This window comes from Coenobita brevimanus, chromosome 43 (genome assembly GCF_032717465.1).
Source record: "Coenobita brevimanus isolate Jiangsu-jjx chromosome 43, ASM3271746v2, whole genome shotgun sequence".
NCBI lineage: Eukaryota > Metazoa > Arthropoda > Malacostraca > Decapoda > Coenobitidae > Coenobita > Coenobita brevimanus.
In genome coordinates, this window is record NC_136996.1 from 32,375,658 (window position 1) to 32,401,858 (window position 26,201).

The 26,201-nt window shown below is 42.0% G+C and overlaps 1 protein-coding gene across 1 annotated transcript in view; it reads left to right on the plus strand.

Annotated features, from left to right (window-relative positions):
• LOC145397827 (sestrin-2-like) overlaps positions 1–26,201 on the plus strand; it is a 107,198-nt gene that overhangs the window by 62,980 nt on the left and 18,017 nt on the right. The window contains exons 3-8 of the mRNA XM_080270861.1: positions 13,904–14,086; positions 17,224–17,373; positions 19,284–19,417; positions 20,752–20,923; positions 23,196–23,386; positions 24,500–24,662. Of these exons, the coding sequence (XP_080126987.1) occupies positions 13,904–14,086; positions 17,224–17,373; positions 19,284–19,417; positions 20,752–20,923; positions 23,196–23,386; positions 24,500–24,662 (993 nt within the window). The remainder of the gene's footprint in view (positions 1–13,903; positions 14,087–17,223; positions 17,374–19,283; positions 19,418–20,751; positions 20,924–23,195; positions 23,387–24,499; positions 24,663–26,201) is intronic.

The window sequence follows — 26,201 nt, forward strand, 5'->3', positions numbered from 1 at the left end:
GGATCTGATTCTGAACTAGGAAGAATTATCAGGGGCTAGTTATGTCTTGTTATTATCTTCTGCCTTAGGGCGTACTAGTAAGGAAAGATGGTAGTAAAGAAGAAGTGCTGAGAAGGAGGACGTGGTTGTGAGGAAGAAGAGCATGTAAGGAAGTGCTAGTAAAGAGAAAGTGCTAGTAAGGAGGAAATGCTAGTGAGAAGTGCTAGTAAGTACAAAATGGCAGTAAAAAGAAGTGCTAGTAAGAAGGAAGTGCTGATAAGGAAAAAGTGCTAGTAAGGAGGAAGTGCTAGTGGGGAAGAAGTGCTAGTAAGGAAGAAGTGCTAGTAAGTGTTTGACTCTGTGTCTGTCTTCTCACCTTAAGGACGTATTATTATTATTATTATTATATTTTTTTGCTTACTCCAGATGACGTAATTGATCTGCCATGGAAAATAATGACTTTTTATCATTTTTCTTTTGCTTTAGATTTTTTTTTTTTTTTTTTTTTGGTCTGCCTTATTGAAAACAGAATATATATATTTTTTGTTTTCTGTAGATGGCATTATTAATCCCGTACTGAAAATGAGGGCATTGTAATAGAACTTTTTATTGTCTTCTCCACAGACGTTATTGATTTATTATTGAAAGTGAGGTAATCTTTTATTGCTTTTTCCAGTTGGCTTTATTGATGTCTGTTGAAAATAAGAACGTTTTTTATTAGGCTTCTTGTATTCTTCAGATGACTTGATTGATTTCTCTCCTGTCGAAAACGAGGACTTTCTAGAACTCATGTTGCTTTCTCTGAGTGACTTCCTTTATTCAGCTCTTGCATTGAAAATGAGTTTGTATTTTTTTAGTTGACTTTATTGATTCTCGTATTGATAATGGGGCCTTCAGAAAAATTACTTGCTTTTTCCAGACTTTATTGATCTCTCGGGTTGAAAATTAGTTACTTTTTTCTTGTTTATTTTCAGTTGATTACATTGATTTCTGGTATTAAAAATGATGACTTATAAACTTTCTTGCTTTGTTCTCAGACTTTATTGACTTTTGAAACTGCCTATCCTTTAATTGACTTCCTTTATTGATCCTTGTGTGGTAAGATGAGGACATTATAAACGTTCCTTAATTTCTCAGAATAACTTTATTGAACGTGTGTTGAAAATGGGTTACCTTTTTATTGCTTTGTTTAGACTTTATTGATATCTCTTGTGGAAAATAAGGACTTCAAAGCTCTCTTCTTGCCTTCTTAGTATGGCCTTATTGATCTCGTATTAAAATTAAATAAGATGGATTTATTGCACCCCGGAGATCAAAAATTCTCTCCATAGCTGAATAAAATCGTCTGAAGGCATTGGAGGGTGAAATAATACCGTCCTGGGGCTGAATGGGTTAAAAGGATGGTACACACACACACACACACACACACACACACACACACACACACACACACACACACACACACATTATTCTCTCTCTCTCTCTCTCTCTCTCTCTCTCAAATATGTGACCAAGTTTCGTTTAAGGTAGTTTATTTGTAAAAGCTTTATTTACTGTTTGCATAAAGGCCACGTGAACAACAAATTCTCCTGATCTTGATTCTGCCAACGAGAGAGAGAGAGAGAGAGAGAGAGAGAGAGAGAGAGAGAGAGAGAGAGAGAGTATTTCTCTCTCGGTCCATGTTGTTACAAAAATAATAACAGTTGTGCAGAGTGAAATAGAAGGTTTAAATATCTAAATGTTCGTATACTTTTAGGTGTTTGGCGTGTGTTTCGAAGGTGTTTGGCGTGTGTTTTACTTTCTGAAGGTGTTTGGCGTGTGTTTCGAAGGTGTTTGGCTTGTGTTTTACTTTCTGAAGGTGTTTGGCGTGTGTTTCGAAGGTGTTTGGTGTGTGTTTTACTTTCTGAAGGTGTTTGGCGTGTGTTTTACTTTCTGAAGGTGTTTGGTGTGTGTGTTTTACTTTCTGAAGGTGTTTGGCGTGTGTTTTACTTTCTGAAGGTGTTTGGCTTGTGTTTTACTTTCTGAAGGTGTTTGGCGTGTGTTTCGAAGGTGTTTGGTGTGTGTTTTACTTTCTGAAGGTGTTTGGCGTGTGTTTTACTTTTTGAAGGTGTTTGGTGTGTGTTTTACTTTCTGAAGGTGTTTGGTGTGTGTTTTACTTTTTGAAGGTGTTTGGCGTGTGTTTTACTTTCTGAAGGTGTTTGGTGTGTGTTTTACTTTCTGAAGGTGTTTGGCGTGTGTTTTACTTTCTGGAGGTGTTTGGTGTGTGTTTTACTTTTAGATGGTGTTTGGTGTGTGTTTCGTGCCTGGGAATAGAAAATTGTTAAAGAATACGAGGAAGGAAACGTGGACTGTCTTTATACTCGTCTATTTAGCAGGCCCGTCACACCTCTTCCATAGCGATTTATTTTGCGTACTGAATGCCGAGTTGTAACAGTAGCATGACACAAGAATATGGTGTTAGTCACGAAGAAGTGCTATGGAAAGGATGTAGAGCCCTAGTATTGTCTTCCTCTGAACTACGTGAAAGAACCAGCAAAAGGGCGAAAATATGGGCCAAGTTGAGATGAAAGAACTATAGTAAGGAGAAAGTGCTAGTGAGGAATAGGTGCTAGTAAGGAGGAAGTGCTAGGGAGCCTCCTGAAGCTACGGGAATAAGAGTTAAAGGGTTCAGTCTTCGTTCCTTGTTGAAGACTGCCTGTGGGGTGGCGTCAGGTGGAGGTGGCCCGTGTTGTTGACGTGAGTGCTGTTGTCATGAAGAAGAAGAAGCAGAAGAAGAAGGAGGAGGAGGAGGGGGAGGAGGAGGAGGATAATGTGTTGGAATTTCGTAAACAACTCGTGTAAACCAATTTTTCGCTTTTGTCGGTGATGAGTCAGTCAGGTTGACATTGGAGATTACGTAGCATCTTTTCCTTAGCGACTTAATTTCCCTTGTCAAATTTTAATGCTCTCTTCTAATATATAGGCTTTTGATATCAACCCACTTTGCTCCACTGATATACAAAATACAAAACTAAGGAAGATGTGATAAAATCTGAAGAACCAACGAAAACCCGGTACAGTGACTTTTCCCCGCCATTTTTGTGTCTAGAACTAGAAGAAAAAGAAAACTAGCAATAGAAGAAAGAAGAAGAAAAAAGCCAGGAAGAAAACGTGCCAATTGGGTGGCGTCACGAGGTCGGTGGTGGTGTGGTGTTGACATGTTTGCTGTGGAGGGGAAAAATAGCACGAAAAATATCCTAAAGCCTTGGAATTTTGTAAACAGGACGTGCAAGCAGACTACCAGACAAGGAAGTAATGTAGGCTATCCAAGAAAACTTTCCGGAACAAAACATGGAAGCAAAATACGAGGGAATAAATGCTGTTGACGTGGTTGCTGTGGAAAAATGCGAAAGACTGCCCTGATATTTCGTAAATAGTTCATGCAAGCAGAATGCCGGAAAGGGGAACAGTATAGACTACCCAGGGAAATTATCGGGACAAATTCGTGTAAACAAAACAAACACACACACACACACACACACACACACACACAATAGAAAAAAATGCGAAAGAGTGCCCTGAAGGGTTGGAATTTTGTAAACGCATGTAAGCAGAGTACTAGAAATAATAAACAGTATAGCATGCCTAGAAAAATACCACTGTAACTAAAAACGAAACAAGGAATAAAATGTCCCCAAACTAGAAATTGCGCGCCCGTGCATTGTGGCGCCAGGACAGTCTCACGTGTGGAACTGCCGATATGGAAGATGTAGAGAGAAATACTGCCGCTTGAGATTGAAACTAACGAAAGCGAAACCAGTCAAAAAGAAAAGGAAGAATGAAAAAATCTGAAAAGAGTTGAAATTGTACATGTTTTCTTTGTGACGCCAGGACAGTTCCACGATGAAGACAAACAGTTAAAAAATAATGATGATGATTAAACGATGCTAGGGACTACATTTGCTAACAGAAGAGTCACCCAAAACCAAAACAAAAAAAGAAAACGTCCCCCAAACAAGAAACTGCGCACGCATACTTGGTGGCGCCAGGACAGACCCCCGCTGAAGACTGCCAATTGGATGGTGTTGACGTGAGGGTCGCCAGTCTAGAATGTAATCGTATTTTTAGGCCACTGACGTCTATATATAGCGGCTGAACGAGGTGGGGTGAGGTGAGGTGAGGTGAGACGACGCGTGGGGTGGGACTGGATGGCGTGGTAGGGTGGGAGGAGGGTGGGGGAAATGTTGCAGTGTAAAGGGGATGGTTAGGTGTTGGGGTTGAGAGAGAGAGAGAGAGAGAGAGAGAGAGAGATATGGCACATTTTTTTTTTCGAAACGCCATATATTAAACCCGCGAACCAATCTACATTAATTATAACAACAAGGAACACTCGGAGACAGCAACACCCACTTCCTACAACTATCGATGGCCCGTACCTTTGACCTTACTCCGTGACCTTGACCTCTGACCTCTTATCAAAATCCAGTCACTTCATCCTTCCCTGACCCACAACCCATGAACCTAGTTTGGTCCAAGTCGGGCCAAAATTGTTCCAGATAAAAATTTAACACACACACACACACACACACACACACACACACACACACACACACACACACACACACACACACACACACACACAAAGCATTACCTCTCACTCTACCACGCGCGGGTGTAATAAGCTCTCTTCTCTGGCGATCTGAGCTAAATTATTTCGTTAGTTATTGGCGCGCGTGGCAGTGATGATAAGGATTCAATAATTACGAAAAATTGGGATAATTGACGCTATTTATTTAACCTTGGCTGCTCTGAAAACACTTGCGTTGTTTTTATTGCGTTCCGATCTTAAGTGAGGATTTTTTATTTTTTTTATTCCTTCTACCAGGTGACGATTTACCTGTGTCTCGTAGTGAAGGGGTTAATGAAAGGTATTATTCATCTCTCCCTCTCTCTCTCTCTCTCTCTCTCTTTGTGGGTCTGTTCCCCCCGCCCGTGTGCCAGATGCCATAAGGATATACCCCAGTTACTACTTTGCCTTCACACTTACACATCTGTGACTCTGTGTGTGTGTGTGTGTGTGTGTGTGTGTGTGTGTGTGTGTGTGTGTGTGTGTGTGCAGAGAAAGAGAGAGAGAGAGAGCGAGAGAGAGAGAGAGAGAGAGAGAGAGGAGCAGAAGGAGTAAATTGTTGAGAAGAGAGGAGTAGAGAGGGGATGAGAGGAGACGTCAGGAAACGCTAGTCGACTTTCTATGCCAAAGTGAAGAGGAGGAGGTTAGAGAGGAGAGGGAAGAAAGGAGTGGAGAAAAGATAAGAGTAGAATGTAAGGGAGAATAAGAGTTGACTTTCTGTGCCACACTGTAGAAAGGGGAGTAAGGAGAGGGAAGAAAAGGGAAGAGAATAGGGAGGAGGGAGTATATGGTTGAACTTTCTATTGACACTGTAAGAAAGGGCGGGCAGCACCTACTTATTACTGAACCCATATCATGCCCTTAGCCTCAGGGGGTTTGCTGCTGGGTGGGTTTTTGCGCAGTAGGGTTATGGTGAGAGGTGCTGGGTTACAGGAATTATAGGGGGGAGAGAAGAAAGGGGAGGGAGGCAGGGAGCGGGAGAAGGGGAAGGTGAAGGTTGAAGTGAAAGGGGGAAGTAGACAAGAAAGAAATGGATAGTATGGAAGGTGCTGGGTTAACGAAATGTATACTTTATTTATTTATTTATTTATTAAGAATTATCTCAAGAATGACCCACTGAAGTTTCTAAATAAAAAATCTGGTGAGCCGTGGTGAATAACATTATACAGTGGATCATTATTTATATATGTCCGCAAGTGTTCGTGCTTTGTGGGGCACGAGGAAGTTGTAAACAAGGAGTCAAGACATCTTTCTTATTGTTTTATTTGTTTAAGTGTTTGCTGGCCGGCGCTCTGGTCCATCGCCAACACACACACACACACACACACACACACACACACACACACACACACACACACACACACACACACACACACACACACACGTGAGTCAGTACAGTATTACCTGAGATACCAGTTTTAATTATTTATCATATTATAAACGAAAATATATCTTTCTACATTAATTATCAAACTAAAATTGATATACCCTATACTTCATTCACTTTAACTTGGCGCAGATTTTCGTCCTTTTGCAGCCATGTCCTGTTGCTCAGTGGCAGAGTAAGACACGCTACGGCACTGCATATTTTCCTCAGCACTTCTTCGTGACTAGCACCATATACTAGTGTTTATCTCATATTTAAGCATTCAAGATACTCTCCATAGCACTTCTTCGTGACTAGCACCATATTCTAGTATTAATTCCATCTTATAGCTCAGCATTCATGATGAAGAGATGACAGTTTTACGCCCAGTTAAAGTGAACAGTGTAGTTTATATAGACCCCAGACACACACTAAAACTTCAAATTCCTCGGTGGGGTAGTTTTGGCTGTGGTTGCGGCTCTCACTTTTTGCAACCATTTCAGTTTTTGATGGTGGAGCAAAAAATGGACGGGGTCGGCAATGTGGAGGGGAGGTGGCAAGACGGGTGCGTGGTGGATAGCCGGCTGTGTGGAGAGGTGGAAGACAGACGGACCCCTGTGTGGTTACCTGTAGCCAGAAGCACTATATCACATTTTCTCAAACTTGGCCTAAAATTGCCATCTCTCCATCTTGACTGCTGAGGTGTAGCGGTAGATTGACACCGATGGTAGTCACGAAGAAGTGCTGTGTAAAGGATGAAGAACCGTAGCATTGTCCTATTCCGCCACTGAGCTGCGTAAAATGGGCTACAATACTGTAGGACCAAAATCAGGGTCAGGCTAAGGTGGGCAGGTACAGCGTAGTAATTGTAGTTATATCATCAGTATATTTCCCACACATACATGCCTATATACATGCAGTGCGTGTAGACCTGGTGTGTGTGTGTGAGAGAGAGAGAGAGAGAGAGAGAGAGAGAGAGAGACTGATAGTATGGTCATTGATTGTGGGGTGGCGTCACTAGAATGGTTCATATTACAGATGGAAGGAATTATGCCTACCTGCAGAGGGTCCAGGTCGGGCGAAAACTGTTGTATCCTTACCATGAACACAACTACGTGGGTATATTTCTTCCATATAAGTAATTCATGACACTGAAATTATAGGCAGCGTGGAGATTCCCTAACACCTTTCCCTCAGCGATTTAATTTACGCATTACACCTTTCTCTCCTTATGTATATTACTGAGGCAAAAGTAGGTCGATGCTAGAAATATACAGACTACTTAAGAGAATATCAAGATGTGATTATATATAAGAAACAGTTAAGATAGAAGTGCCCCTGGGCGTTCCGTTTGTCCTAAGATATAGCCCTTCAAGATATGGGAGTCTTCGAGGAATCAGCGTGGAGGGGAGGGAGGAAAAAAAAAAAAGAATGGAGTGTGCGAAAAGACCTTGAGTGGATGGTGGGTCAGGGAGAAGTTAATAAAACAGAGACTAAAGCATTATGGTCACCTAAGATTCAGCCCAAGAGTCGCCAAGGTGTGGAATTCCTTGAGAAACTGTATATGGGGGAGAGAGTGGAGTATGGTGAAAGGCCTTGGTTGTGTGGTGGGACTGGGAGAAGTTAACAAAGCATAAAGACTAAGACACTTTGATCATCGAAGACACAGCCATAATAGTCTTCAAGATACGGAGTTCTTCGAGGAAATCTACGTAGGGGAGAGGGAGCAGAAGCGTGTGCAGTGGATGGAGCGTCCTTGGGTTGGGGCAGAGGCGGTGTTCGGTAGGGCATAAGTAAATTAACAAATCATAGAGACAAAAGCATCATCCTCACCTTATATAGAGCCCAAAGTCCCTTCATGTTGTGGAATTCTTCAAGGAAATCCACGTGGGGGAGAGACAGAAGAAGTGAGTGTTGTGGATGAAACGTCCTTCGGTGACTCTGGGAGGTAGTGCAGGGAGGGGGTAGTGTTGTGTGTAGAGGAAAGCACGTTGGCATGATGTGCGTTGTGGGTTGGGTTAGGAGCTGCCTAGCATGGGCCAACCGGCCTACTGCAGTTATCCTCTCTTCTTATGTTCTTATGTTCTATGGGCGTGGTGAAAGATTATACTGTAGAACGGTTAAGAAGATAAAAGAGGAGGAGAAGGAAGAGGAGGAGGAGAAAATACCAATTGACGATTTTATTAGCTAAAGGAAGGTTGTGAATGATCATTAAATTCTAAATCATAATCCCCCAATGGCTGGGAGAGAGAGAGAGAGAGAGAGAGAGAGAGAGAGAGAAGGGGAGGAGAAACACGCCCTCCTGCTGATGAGACTAAGAGGATCAGGAGCAACGTAAACAACAACAAGTTAAACCAAGAATGTAAGCACGAGACACGGTCATGCACCGTAACACTCACAGCGCAGGAAAAAGGCGTGTCGAAGCTCAAAGGGGTCGCAGAGGACAGCAACCCTGTGTGTGTGTGTGTGTGTGTGTGTGTGTGTGTGTGTGTGTGTGTGTGTGTGTGTGTGTGTGTGTGTTACTAGAGTAGAGTCCTCCGTGATATCAACCCCTTAGGTATTTTCTCCCTCCTCACACACTGCCACTTAGATGACACAAAGACAGCATTAAGTCGGCAACAGGATGGCACCAAGATGACACAAGACGACACCAATATGGCACTAAGACAGACATACAAGGTTGGATTCCATCTGGTGTCATCGTGTTCATTTATATGGTTTGTGACATCTGCCCCCTTTACGCTCCCTCACTCATAACCTGGATTTAGTTCGTGATGTATTTATTTATTTATTTATTTTTTTATTGTTTATTTAAGTCCCGTCCTAGAGGAAGGATTTAGGAAGCTGTCTCTCTTCTACCCTTAAACCGCGAGGGAAGACTGCAGGGTTGTCTCTAAATAGCGCTTTACAAGGCACTCACCTGGCGGTATTTTGTGTTGTGATCGCGGCTCACTCTGCTGGTGTGGTCGTGGGTGTTGCTAGTCACGAAGAAGTGCTGTGGAGAGGACGTAGAGCAGTAGCGATGTCTTTTTCTTGAGCTACATGGATTAAGCTGCAGATGGACGAAATTCTGATCCAAGTAGTGATAAACATCAATAGTAACCTAGGAGACTCTTGCCTACCTCATAACTCTCACTGAATTTTACGCAAGCACGACTAGGTATTCGGTTTGTGAGAGTGGTCCAGTTCCGTCAGATGGAAGCAGATTGTCTTTAATAGTGTAATAATTGTCAGTTCGGGAGCTCATTTACGACAGGTCAAATGAGGCGATTTTATTTGCCATATTAAAGAAGTGTTCCATGTGAGTCGAAAATAGTAATAATTATGTAACAGGCTTAAAGCATCATATGGGAAACACTCTCTCTCTCTCTCTCTCTCTCTCTCTCTCTCTCTCTCTCTCTCTCTCTCCAAATTATTATATTCTAGATCAGCTGCCAAGGCTATTAAATACCACATTCTTGGCGTTTGTTAAGAGATACAAGTGCATAGGTATGTTGAAAGCACGTGAGAGAGAGAGAGAGAGAGAGAGAGAGAGAGAGAGAGAGAGAGAGAGAGAGAGAGACTGGTAATATGGTCATTGATTGTGGGGTGGCGTCACTAGAATGGTTCATATTACAGATGGAAGGAATTATGCCTACCTGCAGAGGGTCCAAGTCGGGCGAAAACTGTAATATCCTCACCATAAACACAACTACGTGGGTATATTTCTTCCATATAAGTAATTCATGACATTGAAATTATAGGCAGCGTGGAGATTCCCTAACACCTTTCCCTCAGCGATTTAATTTACACATTACACCTTTCTCTCCTCATGTATATTACTGAGGCAAAAGTAGGTCGATGCTAGAAATATACAGACTACTTAAGAGAATATCAAGATGTGATTATATATAAGAAACAGTTAAGATAGAAGTGCCCCTGGGCGTTCCGTTTGTCCTAAGATATAGCCCTTCAAGATATGGGAGTCTTCGAGGAATCAGCGTGGAGGGGAGGGAGGAAAAAAAAATGGAGTGTTCGAAAAGACCGTAAGTGGACGGTGGGTCAGGGAGAAATTAATAAAGCAGAGACTAAAACATTATGGTCACCTAAGATTCAGCCCAAGAGTCGCCAAGGTGTGGAATTCCTTGAGAAACTCTACAGGGGGAGAAGGAGGAGAGAGTGGAGTATGGTGAAAGGCCTTTGTTGTGTGGTAGGACTTGGAGAAGTTAACAAAGCATAAAGACTAAGACACTTTGATCATCTAAGACACAACAATAATAGTCTTAACTCTTCAAGATATGGAGTTCTTCGAGGAAATCTACGTGGGGGAGAGGGAGCAGAAGCCTGTGCAGTGGATGGAGCGTCCTTGGGTTGGGGGAGAGGCGGTGTTCGGTAGGGCATAAGTAAATTAACAAATCATAGAGACAAAAGCATCATCCTTACCTTATATAGAGCCCAAAGTCCCTTCATGTTGTGGAATTCTTCAAGGAAATCCACGTGGGGGAGAGACAGAAGAAATGAGTGTTGTGGATGAAACGTCCTTCGGTGACTCTGGGAGGTAGTGCAGGGACGGGGTAGTGTTGTGTGTAGAGGAAGCACTTTGGAATGATGTGCGTTGTGGGTTGGGTGGTATGGGGAGAGACAGAAGAAGTGAGTGTTGTGGATGAAACTTGGTGAAAGATTATAGAACGGTCAAGAAGATAAAAGAGGAGGAGAAGGAAGAAGAAGAAGAAGAAGAGGAGATGGAAGAGGAGTAGAAAACAATAACAAATGATTTCATTAGCCAAAGGAAGGTTGTGAATGATCATTAAATTCTGTATCATAATCCCCTAATAGCAGAGGGAGAGAGAATGAGAGACGCCCTCCTGGTGATGAGACTAAGAGGATCAGGAGCAACATACACAATAAGTTAAACCAAGAATGTAAGAACGAGTCACGGTTATGCACCGTAACACTCCCAGCGCAGGAAAAAGGCGTGTCGAAGCTGAACGGGGTCGCAGAGGACAGCAACCCTGTGTGTGTGTGTGTGTGTGTGTGTGTGTGTGTGTGTGTGTGTGTGTGTGTGTGTGTGTGTGTGTGTGTGTGTGTGTTACCAGAGTAGAGTCCTCCGTGGTATCAACCCCTTAGGTATTTTCTCCCTCCTCACACACTGCCACTAAGATGACACAAAGACAGCATTAAGTCGGCAACAGGATGGCACCAAGATGACACAAGACGACACCAATATGGCACTAAGACAGACATACAAGGTTGGACTCCATCTGGTGTCATCGTGTTCATTTATATGGTTTGTGACATCTGCCCCCTTTACGCTCCCTCACTCATAACCTGAATTTAGTTCGTGGTGTATTTATTTATTTATATATTGTCGTTTATATAAGTCCCGTCATAGAGGAAGGATTTAGGAAGCTGTCTTTCTTCTACCCTTAAACCGCGAGGGAAGACTGCAGGTTTGTCTCTAAATAGCGCTGTACTAAACACTCACCTGGCGGCATTTTGTGTTGTGACAGCGGCTCACTCGGCTGGTGTGGTCGTGGGTGTTGCTATATAGTCACGAAGAAGTGCTGTGGAGAGGATATAGAGCTGTAGCATTGTCTTTCTTGAGCTACATGAATTAAGCTGCAGAAGGACGACATTCTGGCCCAAGTAGTGAAAAATAGCAATAGTAACCAAGGAGACTCATGCCTACCCCATAACTAAGTCTCACCGAATTTTACGCAACCACGACTTAGTATTCGAGTTATGAGTGACCCGGTTCCGTCAGATGAAAGCAGGTTGACTATAATAGGGTAATAATCTTTAGTTCAGGAGCTCATTTACTGCATCCCAAATGAGGCGATTTTATTTGCCATATTAAAGAAGTGTTCCATGTGAGTCCAAAATAGTAATAATTATGTAGCAGGTTTAAAGCATTATATGGGAAACACACACACACACACACACACACACACACACACACACACACACACACACACACACTGTCTCTCTCTCTCAAATTATCATTTTCTAGATGAGCTGCCAAGACAATAAAGTACCACATTCTTGGCGTTCCTTAAGAGGTACAAGTGCATAGGTACTGTTGAAGCCACGTGAGAGAGAGAGAGAGAGAGAGAGAGAGAGAGAGAGAGAGAGAGAGAGAGAGAGAGAGAGAGAGAGAGAGATGCGTGCAACAGTCTGCCAATCGTCCTCGTCGCCGAATATTGTTGCCAGCCGTATGACCTCAATCTTCCCCACCGAAGTATGTGGTGAGGCTACGTAAACAGCTCAACCCTTTGGCCGCAATTGGCGAATTTTGGCGCCACATTCTGGTGACGTTTGGCGATTTTGAAAAGCCTAAAGAAGCCCACCGAAGCATTAAAGGTTATTTACTTCAAGCAGGGTAAATTTTTTTTATTAAGTACTGTACTTCAAGCATTTTCTTTTCATTTTTTTTTTTTTTTTTACGGAAGCATCTCTTGGAACGGCCCGGTCAGTCAGTCACGTTTAAGGATTTTTACACGCAAGGTGTTATAGCCTGTTTGTTATCACCTGGGGAAACTGAGACAGCTTTATCATTCGAATACTATGTCGTGGTGGCATGAAATTCTACGAGCTTTAGGAATGAGGTAGGAATGAGTCTCCTTGATTACTAGTAAAATGAACCCTCCAGTCTGACAACATTTGGCCGTCAACTGAGCTGCAAGGGGGTTACGGATCTTTGACTTTGCCATAGGAAGATAAGCGGGCAATATCGAAACCCCATCCAGTGCATCACTTTAGCTTCCTAAGGAGCTTCGCACGCAAGATGTTTCATTCCAACGAAGCCTTGTATAGTGCTTCACTTTGGTGAAGCTCTTAGGTTCAGCATCTCTCTGTCCCCTTTGTACTTGTCTTCTGTCTCCAAACGAAAGTGAGAAAATTAAGGTAGATTTTCCGAACTGGCAGGGTTAGATATTGCGGTGGATCGAAGATATAGTCCTGTGTAATTAAGTCACTGTGGGAGATCTTTCCCAGCGTGAGTAATATCGTCAGGAGATAGCAGGAAGATAAAGGAAGAAATGCCCTCCCAGTGAAAGGGTGTAGAAAAACAAAGCGGGGAAGGAAGTCTGTCGGAGCTGCCATTACTCTGGCCAGGAATGTTTGTGTGCGGCTTTGTTCACGCGGGTGTGTTTTGGGTTTGGGGATAAACTGTTTACAGCCGCTGAAATAATCCAGGATGACCTTATTAGGATTTGTTTTTATGTATCCGACTCTGGGCATAGACTAAACATTTAGTCCATTCCCCCGGTGTCCAGCAGTCCTTCCACTGATGGCGCATTGTACTATTGGGACCACAAATTGGTTTTACACCCATGACGGTGACAACAGCCCGTTGTACGTACCATGTCTTGACGACAGGTCACCGAACCAAACCTCATCACCACACGAACCAGTAACAAAGCTGCTTCATTCAACCAAAGACTCGACACAGGAATCAGCATGAAAGATCCCATGTAAAATTCTTTAACAAAATTACTGATGGATGACAGTGCTATAGCTTATATAATTATGTATATCAGATGAACCATGCTTTCGATCAAATGATTATAACATTGAGTGTGAATTCATTCACTTATAACTTACAGAATATATATAGATGAGGATATATGATAACTTGATCTAGTGATTTCCAGTGCCTTTTATGCAGCAGTTGAGCATCACATTCATGTGGAAATATTTCACTACATTGATATTGCACACACAGTCACAAAACAATCTAACACTGTAATAGTAGGAGGCCGTATCGTACAATACGTGACACAGCGTCAGAATATATTGACAGCATCACTCCATACCGTGCCCTGACCTTACCCATCATCATCATCATCATCATCATCATCATCATCATCATTTCACCCTAATGCATCCAACAGATCCATTTCAGTTATCCTAGATTATCATGTTCTGTTTCCTTCTCGGCTTAATAGAGATTATAACGTCCCATCAAATTCCAGGCTGCATGTCGTCACAACTGTTCCTACCTGGTGGAGGAGCAGAAGACGGCGTTCCTGGAGTGTGGCGGGCCCAGGGAGTGGCTGGACGGGCTGCAGTTCGCTCCAAAGAAACTACGAGACCTCCACGTTGCCAATATTATCCTTGCACACCGACCTTGGTTATTTGACCAGCAGAGAGTACAGGTTGGTACACATACACATGCTGCCATACATATCTTTTGCATACACTTGCTCATACATGCATTCGTACATACATACATACATATGTACAGTACATATATACTTATGTATTCATCCATACTTACATACATATATGCATACATATGTACAGTACATAGATACGTATATATGCACACACACATATATGCATACATATACACATATATACATCGGTATCCATACAGACAGACACAAACAAACATACATATATACATAGACACATACATACAGTACATATGTACATACATGGGATAAATGTGTATATGGTATGTATATATGTATGTATGTATTACATATAAATAAATAAATAAATCTATAACCAGACGCCATAATCCCGTAAGGGGTGGCCATTTGACTTTGAGTTATTTGTTTTACGGGGAGGGGCGCTAACCCTCCACCAACCCACTTGTTTACACGTAGGGAGTTCGTATGGTTTGGTTATATGGTTACCACCCAGCGTTGTAAATGGTTTCTTGGCTTACAGGAAACCATTTGACTTGTCACTCAATGTAAAGTCATCAGTAAAGGAAAGAAAAGCAATAAGAAGTGACAGGAAAGATGGGAGAAATAGGAAGAGAGGAGGGCAGGCACAGAAAAAGAATGATAAAGGCTAAGGAAGAAGTAGGCAGCACTACATCAAGTGAGTGGATGATGGTTGCCATCACCTACCACTATATATATATATATATATATATATATATATATATATATATATATATATATATATATATATATATATATATATATGGAGCCTATGTGGTAGAGTGTGCGTTTCGCACTCTGGTGAGTGCGGGTTCGCCTCCCGCCAGAGTTGTAAAAACTTTGGGAAGCATTAACCAAGCCACTTGCTACTTTGGCGGACACAAGGGGTGCTGTGGTTGAACCAGTGTCGCATACTAGTATGCTTGCAATCAATCGGCTTAAGGTGGGCCGATTACACTTGGTTCACAGACTACACACACATCCAAAGCCACAACAATCACACTCACAATCACTTCTCACTCTACATACAGTCTCTACCAGACAGCCTGTGCCACTGGGTAGAGATATATTGGCTGTATCGTCCCTGCTTCGGTGGGGATAGGCCGGTCTTGCAGTGGACTTCAACGACTGATGATGATGATGATTATATATACATACATAGACACACACAAAATGCTCTCATGTGTGTGCATGTGCACACCCACCCACACACACGCAATTATTAAATACTATATATATATATATATATATATATATTACCCATTACCAAGACTTTTATGGTATTCAGTATAATGGAGTACCTGGTACTCATATGAAAAAGAGTTTGAAATGATCTCCATTTACCCCTTCAGTGTGATGATGGCTTTTAAAAATTTTATGCTGGGTACAAAAAAGAATATATTGGGCTGAGAACAGACGATTGCAACTGAGTGGATTAATGTTTACAAACTTAAAGCCTGGTGTGTGATGCCAGACGTCATCACTGTCAGGTATTTCAGGCCACAAGGAAGTGTTCAACCCTCTCTTCTAGTTGTTCTGCCCACCAACATTTTCCACCATCGTATCTCCTCACTTTCTCTGAGTCATCTTTCTTTTCTCTTCTCTCCATCATTTTGTCTCCTTTCTCTTTCTCATCATCATCATTCTCTTCTCTTCCCTCCATTATCATTTTCTTCTTTTTTTCTCCGTCATCATTCTCTCCACTTCAAATACGTCTTTGATCCATGTTGTGCCATATATTTGTCTTTGCCCCCCTCATTTTGCTCCCTCTCAACAAGGAAGTGTTCAGCCTTGTCCTTTAGTTATTCTCCCCATCATGTCTCTCCATCATTATTTATACCTCTCCAAATCAGTCCTTAGATTCATAATGTGCTGTGCTTTTGTCATTGTCTCAATTTTTTTTTTCACCCTCCATCAACCATATGATTTTACAAGTACAGCCATGAGCATAAGTCAGCTAACAATCATCTGTGAGCATTGAACCTTGCCATCCATATTTTGCATTCCTCTCCAGAGAAAGAGAGTATCCTTCCTCTTTATACATCTCTGTTGTGTCCTTCATACTGGTAACACATAAAACTGTTTCATTTAATATCCTCTATTGCTGTAACCAGAGGAGGAGTTGTGGTAAACTTTTGCTCATGGCAATACTGTTGGGGGTAATACAGTATTCCCTTTTGACCCTCTCCTGGCAAAACCCCATAACTCTTAAGTTGTTTGAGTCTGGGGTTTCCCATACCTGAGTTTAATAATCTGGCATTATTCAGTCCTATATTCATAAATTGCAAACATAGTCTCTTTATTGCCAGATGCTTTGATCCTGTAAGGGGAAATCATTTCTACACACCCTGTTCTGTGCTGATTGACTGCCCACCCTCCATCTCTGACCTTCCTTTGTCGTATATCTCTCCACTTCATTCCTCCATCTCATCCTTGGTTTCCTTCTTCTTCTTTTTCCCACCACCTCTCTGTACACTTTTCTGGTCAGTTTCTCATTCTCCATCATCTCCACGTGGTCATACTATCTCCAAATATTTTCAGCACTTCAGATCACATTCACATCAACAGTGAACTTACAGGATTATTAAAATTATCCAGTCTGGTATACTTTAGAATTCTGCCATCCTTTCATGGAGGAAATTACCTGGTTATGTGTTAATTTCTAGCACCATGCACCTGGGACTTAGTTTTTATTTTTATTTTTTATTTATTTTTGTTTATCAAGTACAGTACTACCCATTCTCAGTCCTTTATCATCTTTATTCTTGTCTTCCATCCTTCCAAATAATATCTTTTCATTCACTCTTACCTTAACCATTGACAGTACTATTTTAGGTGGTAAACAAATGACACTGGACACCTGGTGGTCTAGGGTGTGGTTGTGATGTATGATACACATAATGTTACTTGAGTCAACAGCTGGTCACTTGTCTTAATTATCTGGACTGAGTAAGCCAGGTTATGGGTCCCTACTATGCTCCTAAAGGGAGAGTAAAGAGATGGATAATGGATGGATGCCTTACCTTAACCCCATCCATCAGCTTGTATCAAGTATCAGTCTTCCCCAGTGTCTGGCAATTTATCCAGTTTTCCTCACACTCATCTCATCTCCTTGACAGGCTCTGCTGAAAGGTGGATGGTCAGTGAGTGAGCTAACCCACGCCATCTGCCTGCTGGCTCAGTTTCATGCCTTGTGTTCCTTCGTCACCGGGTGTGGATTGGAGGAGGGATCAGTTGAAGAACACAACTCGCCTTCATTATTTTTAGAGGTGTGTATGAGTCAGCCATACAGAATTGAGTGTACTTTTTTATTTACTATTTTTTATTTTTTGAGTGTCTGACCAATGTCACTGGACATACTCCTGATAATTCACTGTCTCTTATGCTTCTCTTTCCCTGTTTTCTGGATCCTGACTTATCCCATCCTTAGGTGGGTGAAAACTTTGTGATGGTGGTGGTCATGATAAACTAAAAGCCACATGCACAGACTCTGTTTTTCTCACTAAGGTTATACTATACGGTAGTTTATATTACCATTGTAACTGACTGGATGAAGTTTTGTTTTGTGAATTTGGGCAGTAAAGGAAGAGGATATTCATAGGCATACATATACAGAGTTGATAATGATTAGATGGATGTGTTGTGCATGCTTGAATTAAAGGCCTGGGGGGGGGTTACAATTGCAGGTGAAGAGGTAAGAAGGAAGGAAGGGGCTTGAATGTATTGGAGCTGAGATTACAAGTGGTAGATTGAGACTGTTTGGGCATGTGGGGAGGATGGAGGATGACAGTTGGGTGTGGAGGCTGAGGTGTGAACATCAAGGGTAGAATTCCAAGAGACATAGAAAAAACTGGGATGAGGTCATAAAATGTGATCTCAGGGAGACAGAATAGAGAGGCTGCTAGAGATTGAAGAGCATAGAGAGCCTCCATTAGATAACCAAGGTCAGTGCATGGATACATATTGGAGCCATTATAAACAAAATGAAACAAAGTAAACATTTCCTTGGTGGTGTGTAATGCTGCATCAGGTGAGTGACCTGTAAAAGTCAGCTGTATGTTTTTTAAATCTTTAAACCCCTTCACTCTGACAACATACTCATGCTTTATTTTTGATACCTTGAGATGCTTTTATTCACCGTAGGAGACTTCTCAGATTGGAGAAGTTAGGTACAGCCCTTGTTAACCCACTCAGTATGAAAGAACTTTTTAAAAAGTTTAATGGAACTGTCTGGAAGTAACAAGAATAAACTGAGAAAATACTGTAAGTCAAGAGATTGAAAGGGTTAATTTTACCGTAGTTTATATTACCTTCTTAATTAATGGGATGCTGGTGGTGTAACTGAACCATATTTGCTTCATAAGCAAGAGGTACTGGGTTTGACTCTGGACCTGCCATGGGACCTGTAGAGAGGGTCGCATTTGCCCCAGTGTGTTCATATCTAGAACTTAAATGGTGACCTGGATGTTAATTGACTTGGCAGGTTGTAAGAGGGAGGGGGAGGCCGAGTATGAGATGGAGGGATGGAGTGGAGAGGTATATGAGAGAGGGGGGTGTGAGTTGGGAGCAGGGCAGTGAAATGGCGGGGGACAGGGCGACTTGGAGGCGATTTGTTTGTGGCCACCCCAAACGGAATTGAGGCGTTTGGCAATAGATAGATAGATAGATAGATAGATAGGTTGTATTCTGGGAAGAAACCAATGGATTCCTGACACACACCAACAAACATGTGATGCCAACCATTTCATGTGCACCCTGTCTGTTCCCTACATTCCCTTTCTCAACTCAACCTAAGCCATTGTGGGAAGGTTTCGTGGAGGTAGCCCTCCATAATGGAGAGGTCCAGTCCTGCAGTGGACCATAAATGACTATACATTCTTCTTTGTCTTCATTCTTAATTAGCACTGATGATATTATCTAGGAGGTATTATCTTGCTACTGTTGTCTAATGCTGCCATGGTTAGGGGTCTCATATGGCTAAAATGATTTGGACTAGCATAGTCTAGGCTTGGGTCTCCAGGGTCTCCAAAGGGGTAATGAAGAATTGATTTTTTTTTTTTTTCAATATATATATATATATATATATATATATATATATATATATACACACACAAATGTTACCCAGGTAGAGAAGTCTGACCATATGCTCTACCATTGTAACCACTTGCTTTTGTGACAGCCATGTGCATCGGGGTCACCAGGCAGCCAAGAGCTGAGTGAAGGAGGGGTGGATGTGTTGGTGCAGCGCATGAGGACTCTGTCTGTAGTGCAGTCCGATTATTCCTGCATCTCAGAGGAGCAGACAAGTGAGAGGTGAGGCACCCAGGTTTTGGAGACAGTGTGAGTTGGTTGAAAGCATTTGGTAGCGAGTAATGAAATTTTGATGCTGAATTAACACATCCATGTGCTGACTGTCTGGCAGACTTTCTGCCATTTAACAGCATGAATAATTTTATAATGTACCATGTACATTCATTCGTCATCCAATCCTATGTTGACCCATGAGGAGTGTAGGAGCCCGGGGCTATGCAAGTTAGTCTTGACATTTAAGATGAGAGTGACCACCCTCACTCATCCCTGAGTGGCATTACACAAGCAATAACCCCAACCATCCCATGGATATAAACGTGCATTGGCTCATACCGATTGGAGCGCCTTAATTACCCACTAAACCACCAGGTGCCATAATTTGATTATATGGTTACCACCCAGCATAGTAAGTGGTTTCCTGGTGTACAGGAAACTGTTTGGCTTGTCAGTGTAGAGTCACCTGCAGACAGAAGGAAGAGGAATGAATGAAGGAAAGAAAGACAGAAGCAGAAAGAAGGAGAAAAGAAAGGAAAAGAGGAAAGAGCAGTCACCCAAAAGCAGCACTACATCAAGTGAGTGGATGCTGAGCACCCCACCTACCTCTGTACCACGTACATTTAAGTTTATTTATGTAGATGTACCTGTATATATGTAATAGTTATTGGTCATACAGTATTTTTATATAGATACAGTGTGTTATGACTTTTTTCATAAACATGACACAGGTCTTTCTCATTATTCAGTGAGTGACAAGCCAGAGGGTTTCCTGTGCACCAAGAAACCATTTACAATGCTAGGTGGCAACCATATAGCCAAATTATGGTGCCTGGTGGTTTAGTGGGTAATTAAGGCACTCCATTCAGATTCAGCTTTTTCAGGTTTATATCCAAGGGATGGTTGGGGTTTATTGCTCACTTAATGCCACTCAGGGGTAAGTGAGGCTGGTTGCTCTCATCTTAAATGTCAGGACCAACTTGCTTAGCCCCTGGCTGGCATGCTTCTTATGGGACAACATAGTAGTAAATGATGTATGTATGATGTACAGTAATTACAGAAATAGGTTTAATATGATTTGTTGGCAAGTTTAAAAATACACTTGTTGGACATAATTATACAGCACATATTTATGGAGACACAGATTAGATACACAAACATGGATGGATCCCCAGGGCCACCTTGTTGTAACCTTTAGCCTATAAACATAACAGCTCAGACAGTGCATTGTGTATTAAAAGTTCATTATTTTTGTATTGCTCCTTGCTTCTCTTCATCTTTTCTGAATTTAACATCAAAGTCTCTTTTCACTTGCATTTTCTTAACTTGTACTTTATCTACAGCTTCGAAAAACTGAAGAAACAAACGGCAGGCATCACTATCACAAGCCCTGAGGCGGAATGTTCAAGTGCGGGTTTGTCTCGTTACTCCCACCTTTCTCCTGACCCTGACTTCATGTACACAGACTTCAGCAAGAGAGGCGAGAAGTCTTCCGTTCCCACCCTTAAGTCACAGGTAAGAACATGGGGATATTATGCAATGGGGAGGAGTACTTTGTATAATCCTTTGGCCACCATGACTACTGTATTTATTAATATCTGCTACCACCAGAGAAAAACAAGTTTGCCTAACTGGACTGTGGTATGCCCATCACCCTTCCCTGCTTCAGTTACAAAAAAATATAACTCACAAACAATCCACTATGCCCTCATTGTAAGGTAACCCCTCATGCCACAACACATTTATCTCTTTTGCCCTGCTGTCACAGTATAGAGAATCCATCAACATAGCCTCAGCAAAAATCCTCTGGGAGTATCTGGCTGAAATGCCCAGCTTTCTGCTGTCCACAAGGTTCAGGTCCAGATGAGCATGGGGTCAAAAAAACAGTCTATCTATCTGTCTACAGCCCAACGCCCTAATCTCGCAAAGGGTGGCCACAGACAAAATGCCTCCAAGTCGCTCTGTCACTCACCATTTGACTACCCTCCCCCCAACTCACTCCCCCCTCCCTCATATACCTCTCAACTCCATCCCCCCACCTCATCCTCGGTCTACCCCTCCCTATCCCTCCCTCCACCTCACCTACATACACCCTCTTAGTCAGTCGTTCATTCTCCATTCTCTCCACATGCCCAAACCACTTCAGTGTATTTTTCCTAATCTTCTCAACCACATCCACATACACCCCACAACGTTCCTTCACTTCTTCATTCGTCAACCTGTCTCTCCATGTCACTCCACATGCTCCTCTCAAGTAACTCATTTCCACTGCTCTCACTCTTGACTTGTTCCCCTCTTGCAAGGTCCACGCCTCGCTTCCATACGTCAGGGTAGGGATCACAATACTATCATGCAGTGACTTCTTAACTTCCATACTTACCTCCTTATTTCTCATCACTGCTTTCAGTGAACCAACAGCCTTCCTTCCCTGCTGTACCCTTTCATTCACTTCATCCCCCAAAGTTCCATCTTTACTCATCACACTGCCCAAGTACTTGAATGCACTCACATTCTCCATATCCTCACCATCCAACCTCACTGTACATTCTGTGACTTCATTCCTCTCAAACACCAGAAAAAACAGCCAGACAGTTATCTTCATTCTAAGAGTCTCCTAATAGGGAATGGGTTGATGAAGACAGATTTATAATTATCCTGTATACATTTCCTGAGAGCAGTGATGAGAAATAGGGAAGTGAGCATGGAAGTGAAAAAGTTATTACATGACAGTATTGTAATACCAACTCTAACGTATGGAAGTGAAGCTTTAGAGGGACACAAGTCAAGAGTGAGAGCAGTGGCAATGAGTTATTTGAGAGGAGCCTGGTGGAGTCACATGGAGAGACAGACTGACAAATGAGGATGTGAAGGAGCATTGTGGTGTGGATGTGGATGTGATAGGAAGCGTTAGGAGAAACACATTGAGGTGGTTTGGCCATGTGGAGAGAATGGAGAGTGAGAGACTGATGAGGAGAGTGTATGTGAGTGAGGTGGAGGGGGAGAGAGGGAGGGGGAGGCCAAAGATGAGATGGAGGAATGGAGTGGAGAGGTATATGAGAAAGGGTGTGTGTGAGTTGGGAGCAAGGCAGTGAAATGGCGGGGAACAGGGCGATGTGGAGGCGATTTGTTTGTGGCCACTCCATATGGGATTAAAGGCATTCCTAAACTAAATAAAATTGTCTATTGGTAACACAAGTAATATGAGAACTTCATTGTGCAGAAGGTAAATCAAGTGAGTGGAGTTTTGTGACTGAAGAATGAATGGAATTTTGTGACTGAAGTTTGAAAATTAAGATCACTGTGAATAATAGGACATGAAAGACTGTCTTACTACATTACCATGGTGATGTCTTTTGTATTTCCCTCATTCTATTGTCAGGTACTTTTATTCAGCTTAGGAGACACTTTTTAAACTTAAGCAGTTAGGTGTAGCATTCATATACTTCTTCGTGATGTCAGGCCTTTCCTGTATTTTAAAAAAATCACCTTTTGGTAGCAAAAGGGGCTCTATAAAAGACAATCATATTTGAGAGGTTAAAAATTGATGAATAGGGATGAAGAGAGCAAAGTAGCAGTTGACCTGATTGAATTTGATGGTGTATAAAGAGGGAATGTGATGTCCAAATATGTGTCAGTGGTAGAAGTGAAGAGAGCCACGAAAAGATTGAATAATGGCAAAGCTGCATTATTTCTCCTGATTCTATTAGTGTAGAATACAGGGTCCAGTCATCCACAATAATTATATAATCAGTTATATGGGTTAATGGCACTATTACATTCCTCCAAGGATTGTTCGTGGGAGGAGCATGGATTCTCACTAGTGAGTGAGCTGTACAGTCAGGTGGCAGACCTACTGGATGACAAGTTCAAGACAGCATATAACCTCACCTACTACACCTGTGGCCTCAAAACACAAGTGGACACCTTCCTATTCAGGCAGGGTGTATGGAACTACTTGCACTGTCTATTTGGCATCAGGTAAAATTACTACCAAACTCACTACCATACTGATTGATAGCTGGGGTATAGTTTAACCATAGATGTATATATGAATAGTTTGTGTATCGTAGTGGCTATCATTTAAACATACAACATGAGTAGCATAAGCAGACTGACTGGTTTTTACACAATGTAATAGAACCATTTGGCAGTTGGTCATGCAAAAACCTAACCAACCATCCATCCATATATCATCCAAACCAGTGCAGTATTTCCCCATCAGGAGCATAGGGATCCAGGGCTAGGCTGTTCAGTCATGGCACTGACGTTGAGAGTCAGCAGTTGCTCCCCCAGAGGTGACACTGAGAGCAGTGAACCCCAACCACTTCATGGAAGCAGACCCTTATGTATCAGACCTGGTTGAAGCACCATAATTTACTAGACCACCATGCATTTAGAAATTTGTATGAGGGCAGTGGAGCCCATCCACTATATTAATACAGGGTACACAGCAGAAAGAGTTGAGTCTGTAAGTAATGTACTGGTATTACTGGCAACATTTGGGAGTAGAAGAGATGAAAAGGGAACATGAAAAAAAAAAAAAAAGTACAGGGAGGCCTCATTATAGGTCAGGGATGTGTTCCAATACATAACTTTTTTTTTTTTATTCAGTTGGCACTGTAATTAGGGGGACTGATGGATTTGGTTTATAGGTATTGTACTGTGGTAATGAAACTTTTGTAAATAATTTTTCCATATTGTACAGTGAGCTTACCACTCAGGTTTCCAACGCATACTCTTAGCTAAATTAAATAGTCTGAAATTAACTGTAATAGAATACTAGGGCCATCCCAACCATGAGAGGGTTATTGGTACCAGTATTAACTTTCAGACTCCTATAATTCACTCAGCTGAATAAAGTTGTCTGGTGAACTTAATAATGGAGAATACAGTACCATCAAATATGTACTTGGAAAAAGAACACAGTATTTTGAAATGGGTAACTTATAACAGCAGCTTAATATACTCTATAAGTAAATGGTAACATCCAAACTCATATTATCCCCAATGAAGTGTAGGGTTCTGAGTTTAGGCTAACGTAGACCAGTATACCATTCATATAAAATAACTCACAATAATTTTCCCTTCCAGACACGATGACTATGATTACAGCCAGATTAACCAACTTCTAGACCGTAATCTAAAGTTGTTCCTCAAGACGGTGGCGTGTTACCCGGAGCGCCTTGTCCTTTCCTCCCCTGGCCCTGCCTCTCCTCCCCTCCCTGTCATGAAGGGCTTCCTACTCAGTGAGAAGGTAAGTGTCTGGAAGTCACATTCTCTTCAGCTGAGGAGGAATTCTGGTACAGTCAGCTTGGGTAATTTGCAGTTATTTTAGTCTTAATACTTACTGTGACTTAGAAGTTCTGTGAATTATAAATAACACAACTTATGAGGAAAATTACTTATGAGTCTAACCTCTCAGCAGAGAGCCCCCCTGCCACCATACTTAAATACGATTAGTCACCAGCAAATACTAACAGCCTTTCAAAACAGTACTAGTATGTCTATCCGTCTGTCTATTGCCAGATGCCTAAATCCTGTAAGGGGTGGCCACAATCAAATTGCCTCCATTTTGCCCTGTCCACCCACCATTTCACTGCCCTCCTCCCAGCTCACACACCCCCTGTTTCATTTACCTCTCCACTCCATCCCTCCATCGCAGTATGTAATGCATGTATTTAATGGGAATGAACACTACTTTAAGGTTCTTATATGACTCCGACTGACAACAATGCTTTAGTGGATGAGGGAGGGGGAGGGGTACCAAGCCTTGAGGCACACTATGGCCCCTTGGCATGAGGCGAGTGTGGTAGTAGCAGGGACAACAGGGTGGACTAATGCGCCCACTTGCTGCTAGGCATGGGTGGGAAGCATTGTGTTTGGCTTGTCATGCTTGAATGTGATTCACTTCTAGCGACGACTAGAGGAAATGACACCTCAGCCTGGAAAATTCCTCAGAAATGAGTCACTTGGGACAGCAACTGCGGCTATCAGATTGGTTAAATCGGTTACTGCAATGTACAAAGCGGTCACATCTTGGCTGGAAAAGTACTATGAATTAGAAAGCCGAGACAAACAAACCTATGATATATGGGAGTTGTCTGTACTTTATCCTTAGCAAGATGTATCATAGTACACTTTGTTAGTCTCTTGTACGGTCAGTCAAACAAGCATCATACAGGATGAGTATGATTAAATGGGAAATGATGAATATAGCCTGGGAAATCCCAACAATATTTGTCTGCTATTAACAAAACACTGTACACATTTAGTAGCAATTCTGACAAAAAAATGTCACAAGCAAGTGAAATTTGACATCCTTGTGAAAAGCTCTTTTACTCATTGGGTATTTTCCAATAACCTTTGTCCATTGTGTCATATTGTTTCACACTAAGTGTGCACAGATAATTTTTTGATCAAGTGTACAGACAGTCAAGCAAGTGTTGGTGTACACTTAGTGAAAAACAGTCTGACACCTAAGACAGTGGCTTCTAGGAAATGCTTGACTGCTGTTCCCCATGTTTGTAAACCTACTTACATAAGGTGCTATATATTGCTGGCTTGTGACATCTTAAAGTAATATTGTTATTTTGTGCTCCTTTTGGGGACTTTACAAGTCATACTGATTATTTAGGGTATCATCGTACCACCCTTGCATGATACCTATTTTTTTATCAACTGTACATCATTTATGCCTATGTAATGCCTCTATAAGCTAATATTAATGCACCATATGCAGAAATGAACTGTTAAGTAAGAGATGCCTGGAAAACCTCCCAAATTTAAGAGAATA